This window comes from Perissodus microlepis, chromosome 3, assembly GCF_051167445.1.
Source record: "Perissodus microlepis isolate ML-2025 ecotype Zambia chromosome 3, ASM5116744v1, whole genome shotgun sequence".
In the NCBI taxonomy this organism is placed as follows: Eukaryota; Metazoa; Chordata; class Actinopteri; order Cichliformes; family Cichlidae; genus Perissodus; species Perissodus microlepis.
Window position 1 is genome coordinate 33,780,344 of NC_140463.1, and position 24,847 is coordinate 33,805,190.

The 24,847-nt window shown below is 43.0% G+C and overlaps 2 protein-coding genes across 2 annotated transcripts; both read right to left on the minus strand.

Annotated features, from left to right (window-relative positions):
• Positions 1 to 1,367: 1,367 nt before the first annotated feature.
• LOC146391264 (transmembrane protein 272-like) lies at positions 1,368 to 4,672 on the minus strand. Its single transcript, XM_084924143.1, has 6 exons — positions 4,592 to 4,672; positions 2,844 to 2,879; positions 2,556 to 2,631; positions 2,425 to 2,475; positions 2,176 to 2,340; positions 1,368 to 1,659 (listed from the first exon to the last, which is right to left on the minus strand). The coding sequence occupies exons 3-6, from the start codon at positions 2,614 to 2,616 to the stop codon at positions 1,469 to 1,471; spliced, it is 468 nt and encodes a 155-aa protein (XP_084780269.1). The 5' UTR covers positions 2,617 to 2,631; positions 2,844 to 2,879; positions 4,592 to 4,672; the 3' UTR covers positions 1,368 to 1,468.
• Positions 4,673 to 8,767: 4,095 nt separating this feature from the next.
• On the minus strand, positions 8,768 to 19,363 carry polr2a (RNA polymerase II subunit A). Its single transcript, XM_084924115.1, has 29 exons — positions 19,037 to 19,363; positions 18,130 to 18,262; positions 17,905 to 18,041; positions 17,616 to 17,789; positions 17,243 to 17,524; positions 16,990 to 17,151; positions 16,677 to 16,897; positions 16,448 to 16,580; positions 16,234 to 16,358; positions 15,853 to 16,063; positions 15,544 to 15,753; positions 15,276 to 15,444; positions 15,078 to 15,172; positions 14,743 to 14,946; positions 14,431 to 14,653; positions 14,155 to 14,338; positions 13,840 to 14,011; positions 13,292 to 13,397; positions 12,796 to 13,001; positions 12,438 to 12,701; positions 12,110 to 12,317; positions 11,923 to 12,023; positions 11,730 to 11,834; positions 11,442 to 11,624; positions 11,119 to 11,322; positions 10,847 to 11,033; positions 10,609 to 10,722; positions 10,322 to 10,471; positions 8,768 to 10,148 (listed from the first exon to the last, which is right to left on the minus strand). Exons 1-29 carry the CDS (start codon positions 19,121 to 19,123, stop codon positions 8,998 to 9,000), a joined length of 5,901 nt encoding a protein of 1,966 aa, XP_084780241.1. The 5' UTR covers positions 19,124 to 19,363; the 3' UTR covers positions 8,768 to 8,997.
• Between the last annotated feature and the right edge of the window lie 5,484 nt (positions 19,364 to 24,847).

Genomic DNA, 24,847 nt, shown 5'->3' on the forward strand with positions numbered 1-24,847 from the left:
AACACGAATAAAGGAAGAACCCTTAGTTTGGGGGTTGATGTGATTTATCACTTATTTATTTTTAATGTAATTTAAATTTTTAGGTTTTCTTCTAGTCCTGTGTTAATTTAAGGTTTTGATTTTTAGATTTCTAAAAATCTGTCTTTAGATACAATTTGTTACTAGCAGCCTGTAACAGAAACACACCATTTGTTCCAATTCCTTTTGTTTACTCTAAAGATTCAAATGAAATGTTTCCCCTATTTAAGTCCTTGATCTTAATGAAAACAAACAAAGATGTTTGTCATGTAAATAATATGTATTTCAATAACTAAACATAATTTATTGAGACACAAAATAAAATTATCTGAGGCTGAAAGGCAGAGCGACAGAAGGATTCAACTAACAGATATGAGCGTGTCGGTCAGGTCAGGATCCAAGATGTGGCTTTGAGCTCCTTCTGATGAACGTGACAGCAAATCCTTTCAACATAAAACAAAATGCAACACTAACAGCTGCCAAAGTTACTGATAGAGCAGTTTGTACAATAGCTCACCCCTACTCTCTGGCTCTTCTGTGACACGCTTCATATACAGACATGTAGTATTTGGTTACTCTCCTTTTCTCCTTAATCATTCTGTTCCTCCAGTCTCGTCTCTGTATTTGTTTTGTTGTCTATCTAGTTCTCTTGTTTACTTGTCTCAAGTTAATCTTGTTAGTCTCTCTTCCTGTTTTATTTTGGTGATTGTTGTTCTCTGTCTTCTGTTCAGTTTAAGCTGTGTTCCCACCCGGTTCCTCTTCTCCTGTTATCTTGAGTGTATCTCTTGTCAGAGTCTCTTCTTATCCTTTGTCATGTTGTCTCGCATGGTTGCGTGTCTCCTCCTCCCGAGTCTCTAATATAGATGTGTGGCCTTGACTGAGAACCACAAAAAATGAAGAAACAACATCACTTTTTTCTTTGAATTATTACAGTATTATATAAATGCACTCGTTCATAAAAGATGTTCTACAGACCGACTTGGATAAAGCAAGTTACAGATGTTTACCTTTGAATGGGCTGCTGAGAGACCCAAATATCATTGTTTAAAAACCAGTGCTGACACCTGTATGTATGCAACCACTCTGACCATGACTGCGTGTGACTTTATCCTTAAAGTCACAACGTTACTGCTGGAAAGTCCAAACTACTTCGACTAACGGTCGCAGCACAAGTTAGTGAATGAGAACTGCCAGAGGAGCAATACGAATAATGAAAGACATTCAACTTTATACTAAAGAAACACAAAACTAGCGAAGCTCAAGAGGCAACATTAAAATAATACAACAGCATACAAGGACATAAATGTCTTTACTTTCATATTCTCACATGAAAGGAACCTGTTAACACATCAGCCAATGATGAACGTGCCATATTACGACATGACATAAGATAACCTTTTAAATCATTATTCAATATAAACCACCATCCACAGTATTCATTGCTTTTTGTTTATTCACCATAGGGTAAAGGCAAAACAAAAAAACACGAGCAACAGGGACAGACGAGCGAGAAGCCTAAAAGGATGTAGTTCAGGTTCATGGTCCAGAAGGCAAACAGGTAGAGTGTTTTGTTGCAGTACATATCCGGGCTCGCTGTCTTATTGTAGTTGGGCTCATAGACGGAGTAGATCCACACGTTTCCTGAAAGACAGAGCAAAAATAAAATGGTTAATATAGAATTGAAGAGTTTCATGACTATTATTTATTTTCTTTCTCCAGTGCACTTGTGTGATTCATTAACATAACGCTGATGAATGTTTGTTATTATGGTACACCTACTATATCTGTTTCTCTCACATGCTTTATTGGTTTTTTGGTGCTGTTTGGTGCTGCCGATACCAAGAACTTTCATACATGAAATCAATGGGTTCCACATTATTTTATTTACCTCTGTTCACCAGCAGACTGAATTTAAAATCAAACAATCAAGATTTGACTGTGCAGACAGTGTTAGTTTATTTAACTATGCAGCAACACACATAAATAGTGTGGTCTGGAGGAGGTAACCAAGGCAACCAGTGGAAGTAACATATGAGCAGTAAGATCAGGAAGTAATTGGGTGAGAATGTCTGAAGGTTTTACCTACATGCTGAGTCTTACATTTGCTTTCTGGGAAGCAAACAAACGAAAACTGCTTTCTTCCATTTTTCAGCTTACCAGCAATGAACCAGCAGAAGACGAAGAGTGAAACGAGGCAGCTCCAGGCGCTCCTGCAGTTGCGGCGACACTGAAGGATGGAGAACAGCAAGGTCACCACTCCAATCACCAGCAGGTAGATGGGAATAAAGGGCTCCCTGGGACAGTCATGGAGGTTCAATGCTCCTTTTAGGACACAGAAAAATACCTAACTGTATACATTTATGAAAATGTCTACATCTGTCTAACAGTGAGTGCACCTGTGCTTACCCATGATGAGCTGAGCAATGTGCATGAAAAACAAAATCACCTGGAAACATCCTGAGACAAAAACAGAACACATATTAAAGTCATCTGTCTGATGATGGTCCTGCTGAGGTCAGCGTGGCACCAGTTCTTACCTACAACCACAAATGGAGGTCTAAGTCTGTGGATGTATGTCGGTGTGTCAGTGTCAAGCATCGTCTCCAATGATAACTTCAAAAGGAGAAGACACAGAAGTTCAGCTCTGTTCACGACAATCACAAGACTCAAGTGACTCAAGAATCACAGAACAGCAGCAGTAAATCTAACCAGGTGACCAAGCAAACTTTAAACAAAACCTTCCCCAAAGGGAAGTGGGTTTACACCCTGGAAATGCTGCTCATCAACAATTTACGAAAAACACTGTCATAAAAGCGATGCTATACCGTGAGTTCCTCTTCTTTCAATGTCTTCAGTGAAATCTAGAAAAACATCGGGAAGTTAGAGAAAACTCACTGCATATAAATGTGAGTCTCACCTTAGAATTCAGTGACATTTCTTCCTGTTTCCCCTTCATGTTCTGAAACCGTCTCTCATATATGTTTTCTCAGCAGAAATAGATTTGACTTGCTGTGAAAAACTTCTGCTTATACAGGAACACTTTTACTCTCACCTTTACATTCTTCATCTGCAGTAACATATAAACTGAATATAAAAGTAAGGAAATTTGTATATAGTTGATTATTTCTTTATTATAACAGTGCTTCTTGGAAAAAACCAAAAGAACAACCTTCCCCTTTTAGAGCTCTAGACTAACTTTTTGCCACGATTGCATTGGTGCGCCTAACTTTTTTTCTTAAGTGCACCAGCACAAAACAAAGGCTAGGTGCACCCAAATTTTTCAACCGCATTGCTTAATCAAGTTCACTTTTTTTTTAAGTTGCTGTCCATACAGACATTATTGATTTGTAAATGATTAACTAACAAAGTTCTTTATTTGGAGCACAGTTCTATAGGAAGGATAAGTTACTTAAAAAGTGCTTGTGCTTAAAGTGCTTTGGCACTCTGGCACTCTTTGGCAATATTGTAGACAATGTTAAACTTAATAATCACATCGGCCTCCTCTGATGACCTGTTTGCTGCTGACTGCTGCTTAAAGGCAGTGGGGAGAGGGGAAACTTGGGCAGTGCATTTATCGCAGCATATAATGTGCTTTCTGGATACTTTTTCAGCGTTCAGAGATTGATGGCTCTGTGTCAGAGCACTGGCTATGAATTTCAGACAGATCAGGCCTTAACGAAAAAGTTATCAATCCTTCTTTTCATCTTTTCTCATTACCCACAGCTACATCCACTTATGTCGGGCCTATGCTACTCACTAGGGCCGGGTATTATCACTGATTTCTATAATCCATTTGATTCTGATTCACGAAGTCCCGATTTGATTTGATTCAATTTTGCCTCAGACACTCAAAAATATTATAATTCTGATCATTTAGCAGTAATTTGGCATAATTTAGAAAAAATTTAAATTTAGAAAAATTTAAATATTTAAAAAGTTTACATTTCTTCGCTATTAAACAGCAGAAATTACGCTTTCTTGTGGAGGTCATTTTTGAAAAACAAAAACAGTAGCCGACAGCACTGTACATAACTTGTGCGTAATAAGCAAACGATGCAGAAAACAGAGATTTGAGACAGAAAACTGTTCTTGAAGTATACTGAGAGAGAGAGCAGCTGTGCCAGTTGTGCGATTTTATGGTGGTGGAAGCAAAACAGCAAAAGTAAGAGGGAATTCGTGACGATGTTTATCAAATGTGAAGCCCTGACATCTTTTTTTGCTGCTGGTTCAGTCAGTTTTGGTTGGAGAGTGAAAAAAACCCTGCAGCATCAGAATCTAGCGCAAAAAAAAGTGACGTAAACACAAAGACCGGATCTGTGCTTTCGACTTTCAGCCCCGACGGCGTGTCCGTGTACGTGCCGTTAGGTCAGAAAACCGACATCTCGCTGATTCTGATGTTTTTATGCCGAATCCGTTAACCTGCTCTCATTTACCGTTTTAGCTGTTTGGTGGTTGTTGAAATAGTTTTGTGAGCTTTAACCTGAGATTCTGGCGTTTCTGTCAAAAATACATTTATACTTAAAAGTCGATTCAGGATTTAATGAATCGATATTGCGTTATTCAAGCTACTCACCTCCCTCTATCTGCCGCACTTTCAAATGTAGACAAGAAGAACTACAGAAATATCTGGACCACGGCCAATCAGAGAAGTCCCGCCCCTGACTATCTCTGATTGGTTTAGACTATGATATGGGCATAATGTGTGTTTGTTGTTGTTGATCACATGGAGACTATCAGAGTTGTGGAGACTTTTGTTTTTTTGTTTTTGCTGAATGGGGACCCTCGATTTTTTTTTATTTTTTATTTTTTGCACCGTTGAGAAATTGGTCGCACTCTAGAGCCCTGCCTTTTCACTCAAATGATGCTGCTGCTCAACCTATTTGTTGGTTGAGCAGCAGAGTTGAGTGCGATGTTTGCGCCCATGAAAAACTTACCAAATCTTCTCTGCCAATGCCGAACAGTTTCTTTTGCTACTGGCTCCTGTTTTACAATTCTGATGGGCTGCCTGTTTTGTGCCATGTTTGACTGATCTGAAGAGGGCCTATGGCACAGTACAATTTCAGGCTGGTTTTCGGCAAAACCAGGCTGAAGCTTTATTTGGAGCAAGCCCTAGTACCATCTCCAAGGGTACAACCACACTGAAAACAGGCGGAACTGGAAGACCAACACAGAGGCTGAATGATAAGAGGCATTAGGGGGACATCTAGTGGCGTTTGAATATTATTGCAGTCAGTCAAGTGTGTTTTCTCTCACGCAGTGTGTAAATGTTATAAATATAAGAAGAAAAGGCTCAGCCAGATGAAAGCTACACTATGCTTCAGTACTTGAGGAGCTGTTGCACTAAATAAGAAAAAACAGTCAGTTTTTCTTCTCTCAGTTAGTTTGAGGACTTTAATTTGTATACTCATGCCAGGATTAGTGACCTCCAATTAGTGCAGGTGATGACATAATTTACAGTCTCACTAATTCTAAAAGTCCAGTAAATAACCCTCTGCAGTTTGACTTTTTTGACTCCGAAAGTCAAAGCAGTGCCTGCACACATACCTGAAAGTAAGAAGGTAGTCCTCCCACCTAAAGAACACCACATCTGCAGAATCTGCTGCTTCTCTGCAGTGTCACCTTACAAAAAGCCCATCCAGTGAACTGGTGGGAGTTTACACCTCTGACAGCATCAGCCTCTCTAATTTATAGATCCATAAGAGATAAATTTACTGAATTTTCCAGAGGAACCCACTCGAGGGATTAATAGTTCTATCTAAATAAGTTGATGAAGAAAATGTCCCAACATGATGATGTAAATCAAACATGCTTTCAGAGTGAGTCTCCAACATGTGAGGAAAACGGGAATCAAGTGAAAATCTGGACTTTCCTAATGAAAGTTTGTCAAACATGATTCCAAATCACTGACTTCCTTTTAAAGTCTCCACAAATAAGTCACTGCCATCTTGCAGCCACAAGATGGCAGTGACGTAAAGGTTGGCTGCAAAGAGGGAGAACCTTCCTGACAGAAGCTGTTTAATATGAAAACAGAGAGAGCTTTATTTGTTGTTAATTCATGTGTAACTTAAAACTAAGTAATCCTTTTTTCCAGGCTTCTGAGACTGAGTGGCTCCAGTCTGCTCATTCGATCAGTTTTGATTGGTGGAATCCTGCAGAAATGATTGTCCTCCTGGAAGGCTCTCTCTCCTCTCTCCACAGAGCAACGTCGGATCTCTGTTACAGTGACCATCAGGTTCTTGGTCACCTCCCTGACTGGTCAGGCAGAGAGCTCTAGGAAGAGTCCTGCTGGTTTACAAACTTCTTCCATTTAGAGATGAAGCTGCTGAGTTCACTGGGACCTCCACGCCTTGATACAATCCTGTCATAGAGATCAGCAGACAATTCACTGGACTTATTGTGTGCAGAATTTTGAGATGAAAAGTGAATTTAATCCATTTTGGAGTAAGACTTTGAAATGACAAAATATGGCACAAGTAAATGGCTGAGAATACTTTCCAGATGCATTTTAAGTTTCTCCATTCAATTTACATTTTATTAGAAGGAAAACTGAATGCTGCTATCAGATTTATAAGTGCCTGAAATAAAAATCACCATAATTACTAAATGTAGACGCTGATTTAAAAAAGACAAAACAATTTTATAGTAAAACTTTTAATCGGTTTTTTCAAGTCAAAAACAAAGAACAGATACAGAATGAGATCATGACTTGATTTCTATACAGTGGCAACTTTAATTTAAACCTTCCTTTGCCCACACATGTAAAGTCATTCCTCAGCTTTACACTCTGCATCACCCTTCATTCACTCACGCACACACTCCCATTCATTCATTCGCACTGGGAGTCCCGATGACCTGCATTGAGAGAACAGCACATATTTAAGACTACAGGACTGGATGCAGACATAGCGTCCACCGAGATATTTACTGAGTGCAGTCACCAAACCTGGGTTCTGTCAAAGGCCAGAGGGATGCAGTCCTTTAAATTCAACACCCATTGGGGAAGCAGTGTTTTACAAAAGTAGACATTTGAAGATTTTCAGAACAAAACCCAACCGATGCCTCGGGACTCCCAATCACATCCAACACCTGCTCTCCTCCCTATGATTCCCCTCGTCACAGGTACACTTGTAGAAAGAAGAAAAAAAAAAAAAAAAAAAAAAAGAACAAACAACAAACACTGATTTTCAGAAATGAGGATCACTCGTGGATGAAGAGGGAAAAGGGAAGGGGATCCAGCAAGTCCAAAATATTCAGATGAGTTTTCCATCAGGGGTACAGAGTGTTCCCTGACATCATCAAAGCACGAGAGAAAGCACCCGCACTGAAAAGAAAGCTCACACTAATGTAGTGGGTAACAGTGTTTTAAAGAGAGGCCAAAGGCGCCGTTTCTCTGGACGATCTCTGCTTTCAAAGAAAGAAAAAAAAAAATCGTTACTCTTACCGTGGACAAAACCTGGTGACATCGGGCGAAATGCAATACAGCTGAGAGTGAACAGAAAAGTAAGTCGTGAGTGGGAGAAAAATGTAAAGAAATAAAGCACTCCTCCTTCACCCCCTGCCCTCTTCATCCACAGTGTGTGAACATGAGCCTCCTGGAAACAGGTTTACAAAAATCACCAAAAGCAAACAAGTGAAAAGCCAAAAAGAAGTCTTACTTTGTCTCTATTCACACAGAATAGTAGTTAACTTTCTTTCTTAAATAGTCCAAATAACCCTGTGTACAAATCAGCTATCAGAGATGGGACAATGATTAGTGAAAAGCCAGATGGATGTGGAAAAAAAATGCTCAAAATAAAGCTTGATCAAAATGTATCAACATGTGCTACTCATGCAAACAGTGACAGAAGCAGCAATGCCAAACTAGTATCCCTCATCCACGGCTGCCCCATTTCCTCCTGAACTCAAAAGTAAAGACACAATCCTTCTATTTTATTTAATAGAAATCTTTAAATTCTCCCGCATCAGGGGAAGATCATTTGGAAAAGTTTTGTTCTTTTTTTTTGCTTTTGATGCACAAGTCTCCAAAATAGCAGAGGACAATAGGATGCTGGCGGGTGTTTATGACATCATTCAGCGCTCTGGGGTGTGAAGGAGGAAGAGGGCGAGGGCGATGGGTACATACGCATATGCAGTCGAAGATGCTCTGAATGAGAAGCGTCTTTTTTTGTATAAACTGCATGCCAGTTTCTCTCTCCTGTAATGGATGCGTTAATGGAGACGACATGTTTTAATGTAATTGCACTCGAGCCCCCCAAAACAACTGGCAGCAAGTGTTCTTTTACAAAAGCAGGAGAAAAAAAAATGGACGGGGGGGTCTCACAAGATACACCTCGGTGAAATGTGCAGTAAACAAAAAGGCGCAGGCTAACCCTCCTCGATTTTCCTTCCAGCTTATGCTTTTGGTGATGAATACAATCCGCTTAGCTTTTCGGAAAAGGCTTTTGGCAATATGTACGCGTTCCAGGAACCAAAAAAAAACCCCCCATTTAATTAATAAGAGCAAGAGAGAGAGACTGGATGCAGGACACTATAAAGTTAAAAAGAGACTCATTTCCCCCTCCACAGTTTAAATATTCACCACATCTTCCTCTCCTTTTCATCCTCTTGAGGGATTCTCAGTTTTGCTTCAACACCCCAAGTGAAAATTAAAAAACTATTTCAAAAAGGCAGCCTTTTTTGCCTTCAGGCAAAGCAGTTCAAGTCTTTCACATAATAGTTTTGAACTTTTTTTGGGGGGGGGGATGGGGGGGGGGGGGGGGGGGGGGTAAAGATGAGGGGGTGGCAGCTCCTTTAGATGGTCCCAAGCTTGAGTTTTCCTCACAGGAAATGATCACAGTTGGGACCCTCCAGTGGCTAAAAGCTCCGTCACCTCCAGCTATTTAAAGATGCTGTCCGTTTAGTTCTCTCCCACGAGGCGATGGAGCTTCGTCCCCGTTCTGTTGTTTCTTTTAGCCGCCTCCCCTTCTCCCGCGCAGCTCATCAGTTGTTCTCCTCGTCGCTGTCATCAGGGCTGATGGCCGGGCTGTAGGTGGGGGAGGTGGGGCTGTATCCAGGGGAGGTGGGGCTGTATGTCGAGCCTTTGGGACTAGTCGGCGAGTACGTGGGAGATGTGGGTGAGTATTTGGGTGAAGTTGGGGAGTAAGTGGGGGATGTAGGAGAGTATTTGGGGCTGGTGGGGGTATAGGTGGGGGAGGTGGGGGAATAGGTGGGAGAGGTGGGGCTGTATTTTGGAGTCGTCGGAGAGTAAGTAGGAGAAGTGGGAGAGTACTTCGGCGATGTTGGGGAGTACTTGGGTGACGTGGGAGAATATTTGGGGGAGGTGGGAGTGTACTCTGGGGAGCTGGGGCTGTATGAAGGTGAGGTCGGAGTATATTTGGGTGAGGTGGGGGAGTAAGAGGGCGAGCTGGGGCTGTATGATGGTGAGCTGGGCGTGTAAGTGGGCGACTGCGGGGTGTAGCGTGGACTGGAAGGCGAGTATGACGGAGAGGTGGGTGAGTACGAGGGAGAAGTGGGTGAGTAGTTGGGGCTGGTCGGGGTGTAGTTGGGAGAAGTCGGGGAGTAAGACGGCGATGTAGGGGAGTAAGATGGGGAGGTAGGGGAGTAACTGGGTGAGGTGGGGGTGTAGTTTGGTGATGTGGGGCTGTAGCTCGGGCTGGTCGGCGAGTAGGAAGGAGACGTGGGGGAGTACGAAGGGGAGGTGGGCGAATAGGATGGAGAGGTGGGGGAGTAAGAAGGCGAGGTGGGAGAATAAGAAGGTGAGGTGGGAGAATAGCTGGGCGACGTCGGGCTGTAGCTCGGCGACGTCGGGCTATAGCTGGGCGAAGTGGGAGAGTAGGAGGGGGAGGTCGGGGAGTAGGAGGGGGAGGTCGGGGAGTAGGAGGGGGAGGTCGGGGAGTAGGAAGGAGACGTGGGCGAATAGGAAGGAGAAGTTGGGGAGTAACTGGGCGAGGTGGGCGAGTAGGAAGGAGATGTCGGGCTGTAGTTGGGGCTGGTGGGAGAGTAAGAGGGAGATGTGGGGGAGTAGGACGGAGAGGTAGGGGAGTAGCCCGGGCTCTGTGGGGTGTAGCCACCTGGGGAACGAGGCTCGTAGGCGGGGGAAGTGGGGGAGTAGTTTGGTGACATGGCTCCACCTAAAGAAGAAGAGACATTTTAGAGATGAGTAAGAAACCATCCAGGTTCAGTCTTTGACTTTAATGCATGGAGATTTAACAAAACACAACAAATGGATCTAAAGACATTATGAAGCGTGTATCTAAGCTAACTGCCCAAACAAGAGATCAAATGTGCCCAGTCAGTATCTAACCTGGAGATGGGATGTATGGGCTGGCAGGTCCCGGAGATCCTGGAGAGCCAGGAGTGGGAGACCAAGCAGGGGAGTAACCAGGAGAAAAGCCACTTGCGTCTGATGCTGCACTGGGGGAGAACCCTGCTCCTCCAGGGGTCATGCCGCTGCCTGGAGGGTAAATTAAAAATCAAACATCAGTAAATGAAGAACAAAATTAAAAAAATAAATAAATAAATAAAATAAAAAAATAACAAATAAGAAAAAAACCCACACACAAAGCAATGTAGGCGCTCACACACACTTACCAACACTGGGAGACCAAGCGCCATAGGCTGGGGTAGCTCCGGTGTTCCATGGGGTCATAGCAGGGGACATGCCGCTCATGGGACTGGGCACAGTGCCGAAGAACATTCCCGTGGCTGCAAATCGGATGGAGACGGAACATAAATATCGTATAAAGAAAAAAGAAAAAGTAAAAAAAAAGAAATAAATCTACAATACAAACGATCCCTGGTTCTATCCAACAGACTTTCCCCCACTTACGTCCAGCCACGCTGATGCCGGGTATGTTTGTGGGAATCTCCATGCCGTATTTGCACTTCTCGGCGTCCAGCAGTAGGTCGAAGCAGCCCGTCCCCGCTGGTGCTAGCTGGCCAAGCATGATATTCTCTGACACACCCTTCATGGGATCGCACTCTCCATGGGATGACGCCTCCATCAACACATCCACCTAAACAGAAAATAAAAGAACATAACTATGAGGACAAAATCTTCATGATTCAGATTAAAAATAATTCAGTAGTTAGTTCTCGTACCGTCTCCTCGAAGGAACACTTCATGAGCGGTCCCGTGTCTTGGCGGTTGATGCCGTGACGGGTGATGGCCATCAGGTGACCTCGGCAAGTCATGGTGTCGCAGAGCAGAGCCAAGTGGCGGTAGTTGACGTAGGAACCGTCGAAGGAGATGACGTGGTACAACTCCCTCTCCAGAGCCTTTCGCACAGCCTCAATTCCCAAGACCTAACAGAGAGAAAAAGCAGGAGAGGAGAGGGGAAAGTAAATAACAAGGACAACAAAAACAAACAAAAAACAACAGTATTTTGCTCCACTGAGATAAAACCATTTTTATGCTTTTGTACCGTGAATATCTCCACAATGTCGTTGGAGGTGGTCCTGACGGGATCGACATCTTTCTCGCTGAGCACTCTCATGAGACTCACTCCGTCCGTCTCAAGGATCCACTCCTGCAGGGCTTTGAACTCACCGTCCTCTGTGATGATGATCTTCTTCTTATTGTCAGTCTGGGGCAAGTGCATGTACACCTGAAGGAGAGAAGGTGCGCCTTTAACTTATAATCAGGCTTTAGTGATGAGTTTGAGAACATTAACTTTCCTGCAGCAATCATTAAAATGTGCGTTATCCATTACCTTGCTGATCTGCTCGATGCCCTGCAGAGTCATGTCCGTCAGCATGTTGGACTCGATGCACCTCAGGAAGACATCGTCATCCATCTTGTCCACCACCTCCTCGTCCTAGGCAGGAAACAAAAATTAAAAATAAATAAATATAAAATCTGACTAGAGTGAATTTACTGTTATTAAAATCATCACTGCTGCTCACCTCCTGGAACTTGTTTTCATCACTGTTCATGATTCTGATTCGCAGCACCAGCTTCTCAGCGTTGTCGTCGTTGAAGATGCAGTTGAGGTCTTCTCCAAAACCTGACAGAGACGCCACAGTTACATTATGGTAAATTCATTCTGAAAAGGGAAAAAGAAAGAAAAGAAAATGTGCGTCCACACCCCACCTGCATTGATCTTCTCTGCAATCTGCTCCATAGTCAGTTTGCGATCTGTCATGTGCTTCCGGTCGAGCTCAATGCGCAGGAGCCACGGCGAAATTCGTGTCACATCGAAGTCGGGCATCTCGTAGTAGACGTTCACCCACTCCTGGTCCTCGGCCACCACCGTGTTCTGTGGGTTGGGGTCGTAGTAGATGGCGGTGTTGGCCGTCACCTGAGAGAAAAAGAATCCAGTTTGTACATTAGGACTGAACAATTTTCTGAAAAATGACACTTCCTGTAGCTTCCTCTAGATCCCATCAAAATAAAGGTACATACAATGACTTCCTCTTACTTTTCTCAGTGTTGTGTGCTCCAGCCGACAGAGGATATCTTTGGCCCTCTCTGCGTCACGTGCCGCCTGACCCAGCAGGAAAACAGTCAGTGAAGGCGTCTTTGGCCTCTTCGAAATGTTGATCAACTCCTTCAGACGGGGCACACCGAGTGTTACGTTCTTGGCCGACACGCCGGCGTAGTGGAAAGTGTTCAGGGTCATCTGAGTGGCTGGCTCTCCCAGAGACTGAGCAGCCAGAGCACCCACCATCTCACCGGGGTGAGCCTGGAAAAGGAGGTGCAGGAAAACAAAACGTGATGTTCAGCTGTTCAGAAGCCTAAAAACGCTTAAACCCCTCGCGTCAATGTGCTAAACTCACAATAGACTGGTTGAACTTGGTCTCAATCTCTCCCAGCAGCCAATCGAAAGCCTCTGTGGACAGCCGGAACTCCTCGGTCATGCGCTTGGAGCACAGTGTGGAGCGCAGGTGGATGTTAAAGAGCAAGGTGGCGTTCTGCTGGGCCTGTCTACTCAGAGGGTCGTCGCCATTCACAATCACCAGCTTCTTACTCAAGTCGTGAACACCTGAGGATGCAAATGCACAAAGACTGAAATTTTGTCTAAAGTGGTGTAAGCTACAGAAAAAATAAACACCTTTCCTCCCTGTCAGAACACTGGAGCTATGTTGATCTAATCATTCCGCTTGTTATATAACAGGCAGGAATTCACTAAGTGGCTTTACAAAGCTTTAAGAAGCACCTGAGGCCAGGTCATGACCTCTCAGCTCCAACAGCCAGCAACGCCTCCACACGCACAATTCATCCTTGAACATAAAGAGCTGCAGCTTCAGTGAGATTTCTTATTTTTAAGCTTACCCTCTACCACTCTGAGAGGATGGAGGTCTGTCGGAGTTCGAGGGTTGATTCGGAAGATCTTCTGAGCGTTCCAGATCATTCTGGCCAGGTTGCACGGCAGCACCACCTGCAGGTGAAGCAGCATAGCAGAATGAGTATTTCTGCATTCTCAGTAGTCAAGCTGACCAGTTGTCCCACTTTATGTGGGACAATTCAGTCAGCGTCCCACATTTTGACTGGCTCCGGTTTATAAAAGTGAAGACATCTCTCAGAGGAAATCTGTGGCCCATTAAAAAGAAATATGCTGATCTATGTATTTATTCTCACGAATGATTAGCAGACAGAAACATGGCCGAAAGAAAAGTGGGTGCACAAAGGTCCACAGACAGTCCAGCCTCATTAATTAGTTTAATAAAAATGTGTGAATCATCTGTGCAACATGAGATTTATACCAGACGTCTAACGTCCATAGTTTTGTTTTTAGATGCATTCATGTTTACTACCTTTAGGGTTTTTGGGGGGCAGTGGAGTTACAGAGCAGACACATCTATTACTGTGATCTCACACACCTTACTGTCACCAGTAGGGAAAATTGCTCGCAGGATCTCCCTGTCCTCCTTCATCTTATCAAACTCCCTTTCCAAGGTGCCCTGGACATGAGCATTGGTCATCACGTCTTTCACCACGTCTTCTTGCAGCGTTCGCCTCAGTGCTCGGTCATTTGTGCAATCAAACTTGAACCTGGAAATACCAGATGAGGCATGTTAACCACTTCAAAAAAAAAAAAAAAAAAAATGAATAAAATACTCAGCACAGATCTTAAAATCATTTTAAAACACCACTTCTGTGATTGAACACATGCAGGTGTCAGGTGCGTGACTCACTTCTTTTCGAAGGCTTTGTGCGAGGGTTTCACTGTTGCCAGATTTTGGAACTCTACATTCTCTCCTGCCAGGCCGTCCTCACCGTATCGCAGCTGCACCACCTGATTGATGGAGTTCCGCACTGTGCCATCATACTTCACCATCACAGACTCCATAGACTTGATCAGACGACGCTGGATGTAACCTATAAATGGGGCAATTTTTTTTTTTACTTAAACATCTTGTCCTGCGTTTAAATTTTATTCTCCATTTTTTGGTCAGACTGCACAGACTTACCAGTCTCAGCTGTCTTGACAGCTGTATCAATCAGACCCTCTCTGCCTCCCATGGCGTGGAAGAAGAATTCTGTTGGTGTCAGGCCGGCCAGGTAGGAGTTCTCCACAAAGCCTCTGCTCTCAGGACCGTAGTCATCCTTGATGAAGTGAGGCAATGTGCGATGTTTGAAGCCAAACGGGATTCTCTTACCCTCCACGTTCTGCTGCCCCACCACAGCAATAACCTGAATAAGGAGGAAAGACAAGTCGAGTGTCTCGAACTCTAATCAAATCCAATTACTCTAATGCAAGGTGGTAAGGACTCCTCCTTTACCTGTGAGATGTTAATCTTTGAGCCCTTAGATCCAGCCACCACCATGGACTTGAAGTTGTTGTACTCGGACAAAGACTTCTGGGCAGAGGATCCCGTTTTGTCTCGAGCATCGTTAAGGATGCGATTCACCTGGTTCTCAAAGGTCTGCCTCAGTGTGTTACCAGGGGTCGGCTCCAGCTCATTGTTGTGAGCTTTCTCAATGACCTGGCAGACAGAGAGTCAAAGAAAAATTATTTTCCTGTATAAAATTTCACTCTATTATCTGCAAAAACTGGTGAACCAGCTGAATAAGAATCAGCCTCGAGTTTGAGACGTTTATGAAATATTGTTCTTACTTCTATCACATCCTGTTTGGCTTTCTTGATCGTATTCTGGATGTCAAGGTACGTCTTGGCATCAGCAATGGAGTCACCAATACCAATGGAATGACCTGTTAAAATAGAAGGGCTTATTATAAAAACAATAAATTTGGGAATATTTATTTAATGTCTATTCAGAAATATAGCGATAAAGCTCCATTTCTGATTTCGTACCCTCGATGAGCAGCCAGTTGTTGACCACAGTCTGAATGTTGGAGTAGAAGAGTCGGGTGATATCATGGCCCATTTCCAGGTAGGAGATGTGGACGAGGGAGCCAGCTGATGTTCCCAGGGACTTCTTACACAGGATGCCCATGATCAGCTCACCATTCTCCACTATAACCTGATGAAAGAGATCATAAATAGTTTACTTTTTAAAACTATAAATAGTGTAATAAGTTTCCAGTCTGTAACTAATACATAGACGGTCTGGCCTTTGTACCTTAGTGTCGCCGGGTGATATGTGCTTATAAGGACCGCTGTCCTCGTCGTCAGGGTGGGTGCTGTGTGTGCGGATCACATTAATGTGTCCTGGAATGATAAGACTGAAGATCTGCTTGCCAGTCCACAGAGGACGAGGTTTGAGAATGGCCGGCTGAGGCATTTTCCCATCCCAGGTGGAGAGGAACATGAGGAGATTCATCACTTCACCCTGTAACGGGGATAAAAGAATTAAATGAGTGCAAAAGGCACTGTGCATTTAGGATCCTTTAAGAGAAAGAACTGCTGGTGATGAAACAAATCTCCTTACCCTCTCCAAGAAGACGTCCCTTTTGGTGAATTTGCGAACAGCAGTCAGAGTGTCCTGCACGATACCCATGACGGGCCTGTTGGACTGCGGTGTGACGATCATACGAGGCACCATGGCCAACTCTTGAATCTCTGCCCTCGTCTCCAGCGACTGTGGCAGGTGGAGGTTCATTTCATCGCCGTCAAAGTCAGCATTGTAGGGCGTGGTGACACTGGATGGAGACGAAATGTTAGAAACGCTAAAACACTTGTATTACAGCTATTTGCAACTGACAGCATTAGGAACTGCTAATAACAACAAATATAGTAAAAGATTTACTAAACATAACGAATTCAAGATACTCAGATTACTTTCAAGACAAGAAGATGAGTCATTGAGTACCTGAGGTTGAGTCGAAATGTGGACCACGGCAGAATCCGCACCCTGTGCCCCATCATGGACATTTTATGTAGTGTAGGTTGTCGGTTGAAAATGACAATGTCCCCGTCACACATGTGTCTCTCCACCTACACAGAAAATAGTGCTTTTTAGTCTGAACACATACACAGGATTGCAAATCAAGTCAGGCTTTAATTATGTATTTCTTCCTTCTTACCTTGTAGCCAATTTGCAGATGAAGATCACTTGGTTTTGGGTGAAATCGCAGGTCAATTCTGTCTCCATTGTCGCGGATGATGTATTTGGCTCCGGGATACTGGCTGTTTCCTCGTCGTACCAATTCTTGCAATCTGATAGACATAATCCGAACGAATTAGCTGACACAAGTTCACTTCAAATTAAAAAATTCTTGAAGGCACAAATCATTACGTTAAATGAAAATGTACCTGTCTATATTGAAAGGTGTGACAATTTCTGGGAAGGTCATGTTGGCAGCAATGGATCGTGGTACGCCCACTTGGTCAATTTGCAGGTTGGGATCTGGGGTGATGACGGTTCGAGCTGAGAAGTCCACACGCTTCCCCATCAGGTTACCTCGCACTCTCCCCTCCTTCCCCTTTAGACGCTGTTTTATGGACTTGAGAGGGCGGCCAGACTTTTGCATCGCCTGATGTAGAAAAGCACAGGTTATAGCAGATGATAATGAGCTCACATGAATGTTTATCTGTTTTGTTATGGTGCCAGAAAGTACACACATACTCTTGGCAAGCCTGGCAATTCATTGTCCACCATAGTGGCAACATGAAACTGAAGCAGCTTCACATCTTCAGCTATGACGTGAGCAGCCGCACCACTCTGCTCGTTTCTTTTAAGCTGGTTGTTGATTTTGACGATGTCGGCCAGTTTGTGGGTCAAGTCATCCTTTAAAACAGAAGTTAAGTAAGTCATGATGATTTAGGATGCTCTCACATATATGGGAGGGGGAAAAAAAAAAGTCTCAGTTGTCCTTTACCTGGTTGCGAGCTGAGCCCTGCATCACTACAGCAGGCCTTACAGCCAGTGGAGGCACAGGCAGCACAGTTACAATCATCCACTCTGGTCGGGCGAACTTGGGGTCCATGCCCAAGATGATGTCTTCTTCATCCGCGATGCGCTTGAAGATCTCATGCACACGCTCAGGACTCAGCAAGATTTTCTTCTCCTGTGAGTCCTCATTAACGTGTTTCCACTCAGCATACAACTCCAAGCCGGAGCGTTTAATGCGTGGTTGATAGCGTCCACAGCCCCCGTGACCCTATGTAAACCATAAGGGAAGGATGAGGTTAAATAGCTGAGCCATTCCACGAATGTTTGTACACGGTGACTAAAAGGCCCCACCCAAATACCTTCTCCTTGGTGAGATCCTCCTCCGTCTCCTGCTGCTCCATTCCAAATTTGTTGTCCATCTCCTCTCCGCCTTCACAGATGTTTTTTCCTTTGCACAACTCGTAGACGTGGGTCAAACGCTTCCTGGGTTGTCCTTTGGATTTTGCGAGGATGTCTTTGATCTTGGGATTGTTCTATAGGTTAACAGTAATGGATTAAGGTGTTTTAAGAATCCAAACTTGAAACATCAGGACAGAAATAAGATTTTTTTTTCTAGTGAAACGTCAGTACTGTATTATTACTACTTACTGAATCCACTAGCAGCTTGGAGCAAAAGAAGCAGACACACCGAAGAACCTTCATAATCTTGGATATGAAGCCAACGTGGAAAACTGGTTTTGCTAGTACTATGTGGCCAAAGTGACCTGGACATTCAGTCATGTTGCCTGAAGAAAGAAGCAATGTAAACAATATGACATCATGGCCCACCTTTAAAAGAGTATATAGGGACAATAAATGCTAAATTGACAATACCTGCACATGTCTGACATCTCCCAGTTCGCTCTATGACCCCTTGTCTCGGATCCATAAGGCCACTAAGTTTCGGACGTCCTCCTTCTGTTGTTTCGGGGTACATGATTCCCCCTTCTGTGACGGACATCCGTCTCTGGGGAGAAAACACAGCAAAGTAAATTACTTTTTTCACATTACTGATCATGTCTCAAAAATCGATACATTTTCATTTTGTAAGTTCTTTCAATAATATAATAAAGTAAAAAGTAACACGTGTATACACCACGTAACACGTGTTGTGTCGCTAACAACTGTGCGTGAAAAACATGAAACTCTGCCCACGATAACTTCATATTGAAATTTTCGCTATATGAAAAAAAGAAAAAGAAAAAAAATAATCACCAAAAATGCAAACCAAGAAACTGATCAAATATCAGTCATGTCACGCTTAAAAAAAAAAAAAAAAAAAAAAAAAAAAAAAAAAAAAAAAAACGACGTTCAGGTTTAAAAATGCTCTGAATTTATTGAAGTAACGATGCCTTTATTGTGCATACAGTGTTAAAATTCAAACACGCAATGAACACATCAAAGAGCTTCACAGACACCAAAATACTATCTCCACACTGGGCCCAGTTATCAATACGCCTTAATAAAAGGGGGTTTCATTCATGTGATAGCATAGATTTATTTAAATAATGATGTTCTTTAAGTTCTCAAACTTCCTGCAACATGCTAGTTAGCTCAAGCTAGTTAAACTTACTGTTAGCTAGCTAGGCTACGCTAACAATAGGATTTCCCCGTGGTAAACGGAACCATGTCGTTGCCCCATATTTTAAATTACACTATAACTGAAGACACTAATGTAACGTATGTGATATGTAATAGAATTTAAAATACGAAAATCCCACCCTCCATAAATAAAACCTACAAGTTCATCTGGGCTGATGATGCCGAATTGAACTCTCTTGATCGTGCGCAATGGGCATGCGCTGTCGCCGGAGGGCGGTCCGTGCATCCTGTCTATTCAAAGAGACCCGTCCTTCCTCGGCACGCCGCTTTGTGAGCAGGAACAGCCTTTAAATTGTCACCACGACTCTGGTCAGGCCGCCAACGGTGACCGGAAAGTCTCCGAAGGCGATAGTCCAGGGACCTCTGCTGTCGGTTGCCTTTAAAGCCGAGTTAATTTTGTTTAATCATATATAAGCTGACTACCGACTGTTCCCCTCCCTTTTTTTGATCCACACTCTGGAGCGCTCTAAGCGCTACTGAGTGTTAAGCGGTCCAACGCTTGCTTATATAGATTGAGTCTTACTACGGGTTGGCCCACTCACAAAGACAGGGGCTGACTCTTCGGAAGGTGGGACGTGGATACCCGTAGTAAAACGCTCATTGGCCATTCAAGCCAGTTAAATGAATAATCAATTTTATTGCACGTAAAACCAATTGGAGGGCACGCTTGTTTTTGTCAGCGAATGAAAGCTAAAGGCGGGCGTTGATTTAATCCAAGCTAATTCCTATTGGCTATATCAAGCAAGAATAGGTGGTGTTGAGCATATTTTACATCCAAAATGTGAATTTTCAATTTAAAGCCTTCGGATTCGTTCTTTTTCTCGTTAATATTTAGTAGCTGAAAAGACTTGACCAATGACTGCGAAGGTATGAAGCTTCTTATAATAATTTCACCAAAACCCGCCTCGTTTCCGATGTTTGCCGAATGTCGCCGATGTGAATTTCTTCCCTCTGAGCAAAAATAAAAAAAATCTCTCTTCCCTCGTTCGTCTCGCTGTGGATCAGCCTGGGCTCTAAGAAAAGAGGCTCAGAGCTGAGGCCTGTAAATGTCTGTAGTGAAACAGGGAAAATAGTCGACAAATATTACATTTTCACTTCAGAAACATTGTTTATTGGATTATATTTCGATCTCTTTTAAAGAAATGCGTCGACGTTTTGGCTTTTTGACTTGTGCATTTTTGGATCTCTGGGACTTTGAATGCAAGCCTCGGACTCGACTGCGAGGGATGGCCGCATATTGAACTGGATTTTCCCGCACGCCCTTTAGGAAAGTCTCGGGGAAGCCTCAACTGCTTATTTAACACCTGCTTCTCACCGGATTTTGACTATTTTCACTTATATCTGTAATATGCTCGCTTTGTATTGAATCGTAATGTTAAATTGTTGATTCGCTTTAAAATATTTTTGTTAAAACGAGAAACCCTACAAAGGCCACGTTTCGAAAGCAGGCTGAAATGGCGGTTAAGTAGCATTATTTGGCCACTAATTTTACCGACGAACGGCGAGTGTTATTTAAAGTGTAATGGTTGCAACTCGTTTACAAGCCCGCTGATTCCATTTTTAAATTTCTAGAGTTATTATTTGGCTTTCTTGGGTAAAGCAGTCGATTGGTTAGCTTAACGTTGGACTATTTACCAGCAATGACGGTATGTTCCCTGATGTTTTTTGCCCTGCTATTTCACGTACCATCAACAGTTTATTATATTTATCCCATAATGGTATTATTATATCGTAGTGTTAAAAAGTGCCGTTAACGTGAGACTCCCTGTGTTTTAGCCTTCTTCGGTTTAGCCCTGTATTTGCCATAATGGCACAAAACGATGTTTACCGGTTAATTACTGGCTAATGGTGCCATGCTTGTTTACATGCTGAGGTTGTTGAAAACGCCTTGATTTACTATACCACCTTTATTTTTGCTTTTCAAACGCTACCGTGAGGAATATAATTAAGGCTATCACAGTTAGCGCTCAACATGGCGGTTGTATGCTTCTTGTTGTGAACGAGAAAAGATGGAGGTCTGGAATATTCTTGTTGGCTAACTTGACCAGTCAAATACCCACGTATTTGTTTTTATATTAAACCGCCGAACACAGTATTAAAATGAGCCCTGTGAATATTTTAGCTTTACTTTTAAATCGTTAGGTTATTTCAGAGGTAGAAAGTGCTCGTTTACGTTTGCCAGTGACGATTTGAACACTGTCGACTCTTCGTCGGTGGAGAAAGTTGAAGCCATTTTGCTAACAACGTGCATATTAGTCTGTTATAGAAGAGGAAATCTCTCTGTTTAGTCTGTATGCGGATGTATAACCCTGAATTTACTGTAATTAGAACAATGGGGTGTTAACCAACATGTATTAGAGTCAAACTGAGGTAAGCGTGTTAGAGCTAAAATATTATAAGTGTCTTCAGTGGCTAAGAATTGTCTTCAGCATAAACAATAGATTATGCTCAAAGGAATCGACCGAAGTGACCAGTGTTTCCTGAGCAAAATGATACAATGTCTTAAATGTAAGCTCTTTGACAGCCACCAATCCCATTTGTCCCATAAAAGCAACAGAGGGTTGTTTGGCAGTAGGTGCTCAGTATTCGGTATAGACCCTTTTACACATTTTGTCTTCGTTTTGTCAAAAGAAGGTGGGAGTAAACGCCACAAGCAGTGTTTAAATCCTTGTGTGGTTGCATAATCTAAATCTGGTGTAGTGTTTTTACTGCATGTAATGCTGTTGAAGCATTGTATCAGTTTCTGCTGCCCATTTTCCTTTTTTTCTAAATAAAGAAACATTTTTGAAACAACAGTATGGACTGTTAAGTTTTATTTTTACATCCCACATTTTCTTGTTAAAAAAAATACCACATGCATGTTGCTGAATGGGACCAAATGCCAGCACTGTGAACATGCCTGTTTGCCATCATCTGTTCTGTTTTTTGGCAGATCCATCAGAGGAGAGCATCACTGAAGCTCAGAAGCAAGGTCAGATCTGCTGTATCCACATGGAGTCAAAACATGCTCCGAGTGATGGTGATGACACGTTTTGAAACGTAGATAGGAATGTGACAGTAGATCACTTTGTTCACCATGTGCCATGCTATACCATGACTATACAAAGGATTCATTGTTGACCAGTTGGCTCCCTCCTCTGGCTTGTAGTGAGAATGATCAGCTTAGCAAAGGCATCGCACAACCACATTTTCAATGCGGAACCGGGTCCCAGAAGGCTGTCAAAAGTGCTCCCTCTGCTGTTCCGAGGAGGTTAGTGCATATAGCCCCATAGTGTCAGCATAGTATCAAAAGCAGTCACCTCTGCTTTCCTAAGCATGAAAGAATCAAATGTGTATAGATCAGACTGGTTCAGGAGTGGGGACGTCCTGTAGGCCTGGTGTGTACGGCCCTTGACTGGGTTATTTAAAGAAGATTTCAATGTAAAAACACGCTAAAGTTGTGCAATTACTGTAACTTTATGTATATGATTCACTTTTTTTGCTGTTATTGAGTACTTTTTAGTTTTACATACACCTTGTAAATATGATAATAGGTAATATCAAATTTCTAAATGGGTAATTACAGCTATGAGATTATGCTGACAAGCAGTTGTAAGTATATATAGAAATATACACTATAATACTTTAAAAGAAGGACAGAGACTATGAATGAAAATTTGAATGCATACGTTTACTAGTAATGCATTTTAAATGTTAATAATAGTACCTTTACTCTAATGAGGCATGTGATTGCATATAATGTGAACTTCTTTCAAACTGAAGTTGGAAAATATTTATATTTGATGATAATGATTAATCATTACATGTCGTGAATTCAGCTTTAGAAGTCTGACAGAGACTGCGGTACTGTCCGCTGCTCAATGTGGCTTAGCTTCTCATACTTTTAAGGTTGCTTCAGTTTATGTTTCTCAGTCATGTTTGCTGCTCAGTTTCACTTTAGAAAATAGATTGGAAGAAAATCTGGACTCAGTGAATGCTGGTGGTTTTGGCAGCTGGATGTTTCCTTCAGTACCCATGGTTGACTTAGGTTTGATGTTTTAGAGAAGGCCAGTTGGTGACGGTGGCCTGGTTGTTGATGTGTCTGTTAAAACCAGGAGCAACGTCTCGCTTCGGTTAGAGGGGAATGGTTGTTTGATTTGGCTGCTGTCGGTATAGGAGAGCGTGTGTTTGTTCCTGTAAGAACTGAAGATTGGTGTATCCAGGGGGAGCTCTTGTCTGTTGAGAGCGCATGTGTGTTGTCAGGGGTCAGTGAGTTTGTGGTGGGGTTATAGCACAGTATAGCAAAAAAAAACAAAGCAGAGACAAACTTAATTTTTTCAGTCAGATTTACAGTGAGCTTAAACTATAACGTTCGCCTCCATCCCTGTAGAAAAATTGTATTGTTATTGAATGACATCAGCCAGTGAGTCACTGCACAGCGCAAGATCACTGTTTCTTGACGAAGTGAAAGGCAGCATGTCCTGGAGGCTGTGTTGCTGCTCTCTGGATAAAACTGCTGAACATGAAATGGAGAATTTGTGTGCCTCAGTAAAGTTTGAGAAAATGGGCGGTTGTTGGAAAAACTACAAATCCCAGTGTGCAGGGGTCATCACGCTGAGCACCAGGATCAAACAGGCAAGACTCAGTATTTAATGTCAGGTTCGTGCGATTATAGGAACAAAGAAAAAGAAAACCTTTCGTTCTCTTACATTAGGGACCAGGATGTTAATAAAAAATGGTTGACGCACGTTCAGAGGCGTGCTCCGAGAGCCCATCGGAACAGGCCAGCCCATTTCTGCCCGCTACAGAATGTCCTGTTCTTTGACTGTTTGTTTTGGCTGATGTCAGCCTCTGCCAAGCGTCTTCATCTTTTCTTTCATCCTTCCTTTTATCATCCAAACACTCTTTCAAGCCTTCCAGGTCCCTCATCTGCCGTCTTTTTTACCCAGGATTCCTTTCAGGCGGCTCATTTGCAGACACAAGCAGGAATGTTAAGTCAGCTAGTATTTGACTCGGAGGAGTTTTTGCGGGAGATCTGTGTTTTGTTAAAGCTCTTTCAGCCTTTTCCTGGAATGATCTGGGTGCTAAATTAATTGCTCCTGATCCCACCTCGCGTTGCAATCAGCTTAGCGCTAATCTCGGGTTCTCAGAGCAGCCAAGTCTCGTCTGGGCGACGCTGCTGCAACGAGCTGTCCATTGCTCGCTTCTTCCAGGGTTTTGACCCCTGGCACTGTCCTTTTCACTCATTGTTAAGCTTTTGGGGGGCTTCTTTTTGTACGCCTTTCATTCTCAATCAGCTTGGCCTATTTACCTTTTCATATGGTCGCATGATTGCTTTCGGTCCCCCTCAAAGAGCTGTCTGCCAACTAACTGAACAACTTGAACATATTTCTCTATGTCTTAAGTTTTCATCTTCGCTTTCTTGCGTCATTGGCTTCGTCTGCCTCGCTCATAGTCTCAGAGATGGCCACATGTTGTCTGCGGTGTCCCTTCTTATCCATTTTTTTTAGTGTTAAGTTTCTCTCCTGTGCTGCTGTTGTGTTTCCCCTGGCTGGATGCCACTGACCAGACCATCTGCCTCATTTTCTTTTTTTTCCCCTTTCTTTCCCTCTTTCCTTTTAATTCTTAATGTCAGCGCAACAGTTAGGTTTCTTTTTTCCACCCTTTCTAAATTTTATTTTTGATTACAGGATACGCTTACCTCATATTTTCCTAACTCAAAAAAAAAAGAAATCCCTGTATCTATCTCTTCTTTTGTCTTTCCAAGACGGCTTCCCGTCTTTCCGGGAGGCTCTGATTGAAGTGCCTGCGTGCTATTTAAAGAGGCGTGGATGAAAGCGGGGTTGTTTACAGTGCCCTCAAAATACAGCCTGTCTAGAAACAGGAAGTACCATCGCCATGAAGCGCAGCAGCACACGGCGTCAGCCAACACGCAGCTACTTCCTCCTCCTCCTCCTCCTCACGGCTGAGC

Coding starts and splice junctions, on each gene's coding strand:
- LOC146391264 (XM_084924143.1), bottom strand. CDS start 2,616: ATGCTTGACACTGACACACCGACATACATCCACAGACTTAGACCTCCA. Junction 2,476..2,555: donor ACCTCCATTTGTGGTTGTAG/GTAAGAACTGGT, acceptor TTTTTGTCTCAG/GATGTTTCCAGGTGATTTTG. Junction 2,341..2,424: donor CATTGCTCAGCTCATCATGG/GTAAGCACAGGT, acceptor GTGTCCTAAAAG/GAGCATTGAACCTCCATGAC.
- polr2a (XM_084924115.1), bottom strand. CDS start 19,123: ATGCACGGACCGCCCTCCGGCGACAGCGCATGCCCATTGCGCACGATC. Junction 15,754..15,852: donor GGGACGTCTTCTTGGAGAGG/GTAAGGAGATTT, acceptor TCCCCGTTACAG/GGTGAAGTGATGAATCTCCT. Junction 15,173..15,275: donor CAACTGGCTGCTCATCGAGG/GTACGAAATCAG, acceptor CTATTTTAACAG/GTCATTCCATTGGTATTGGT.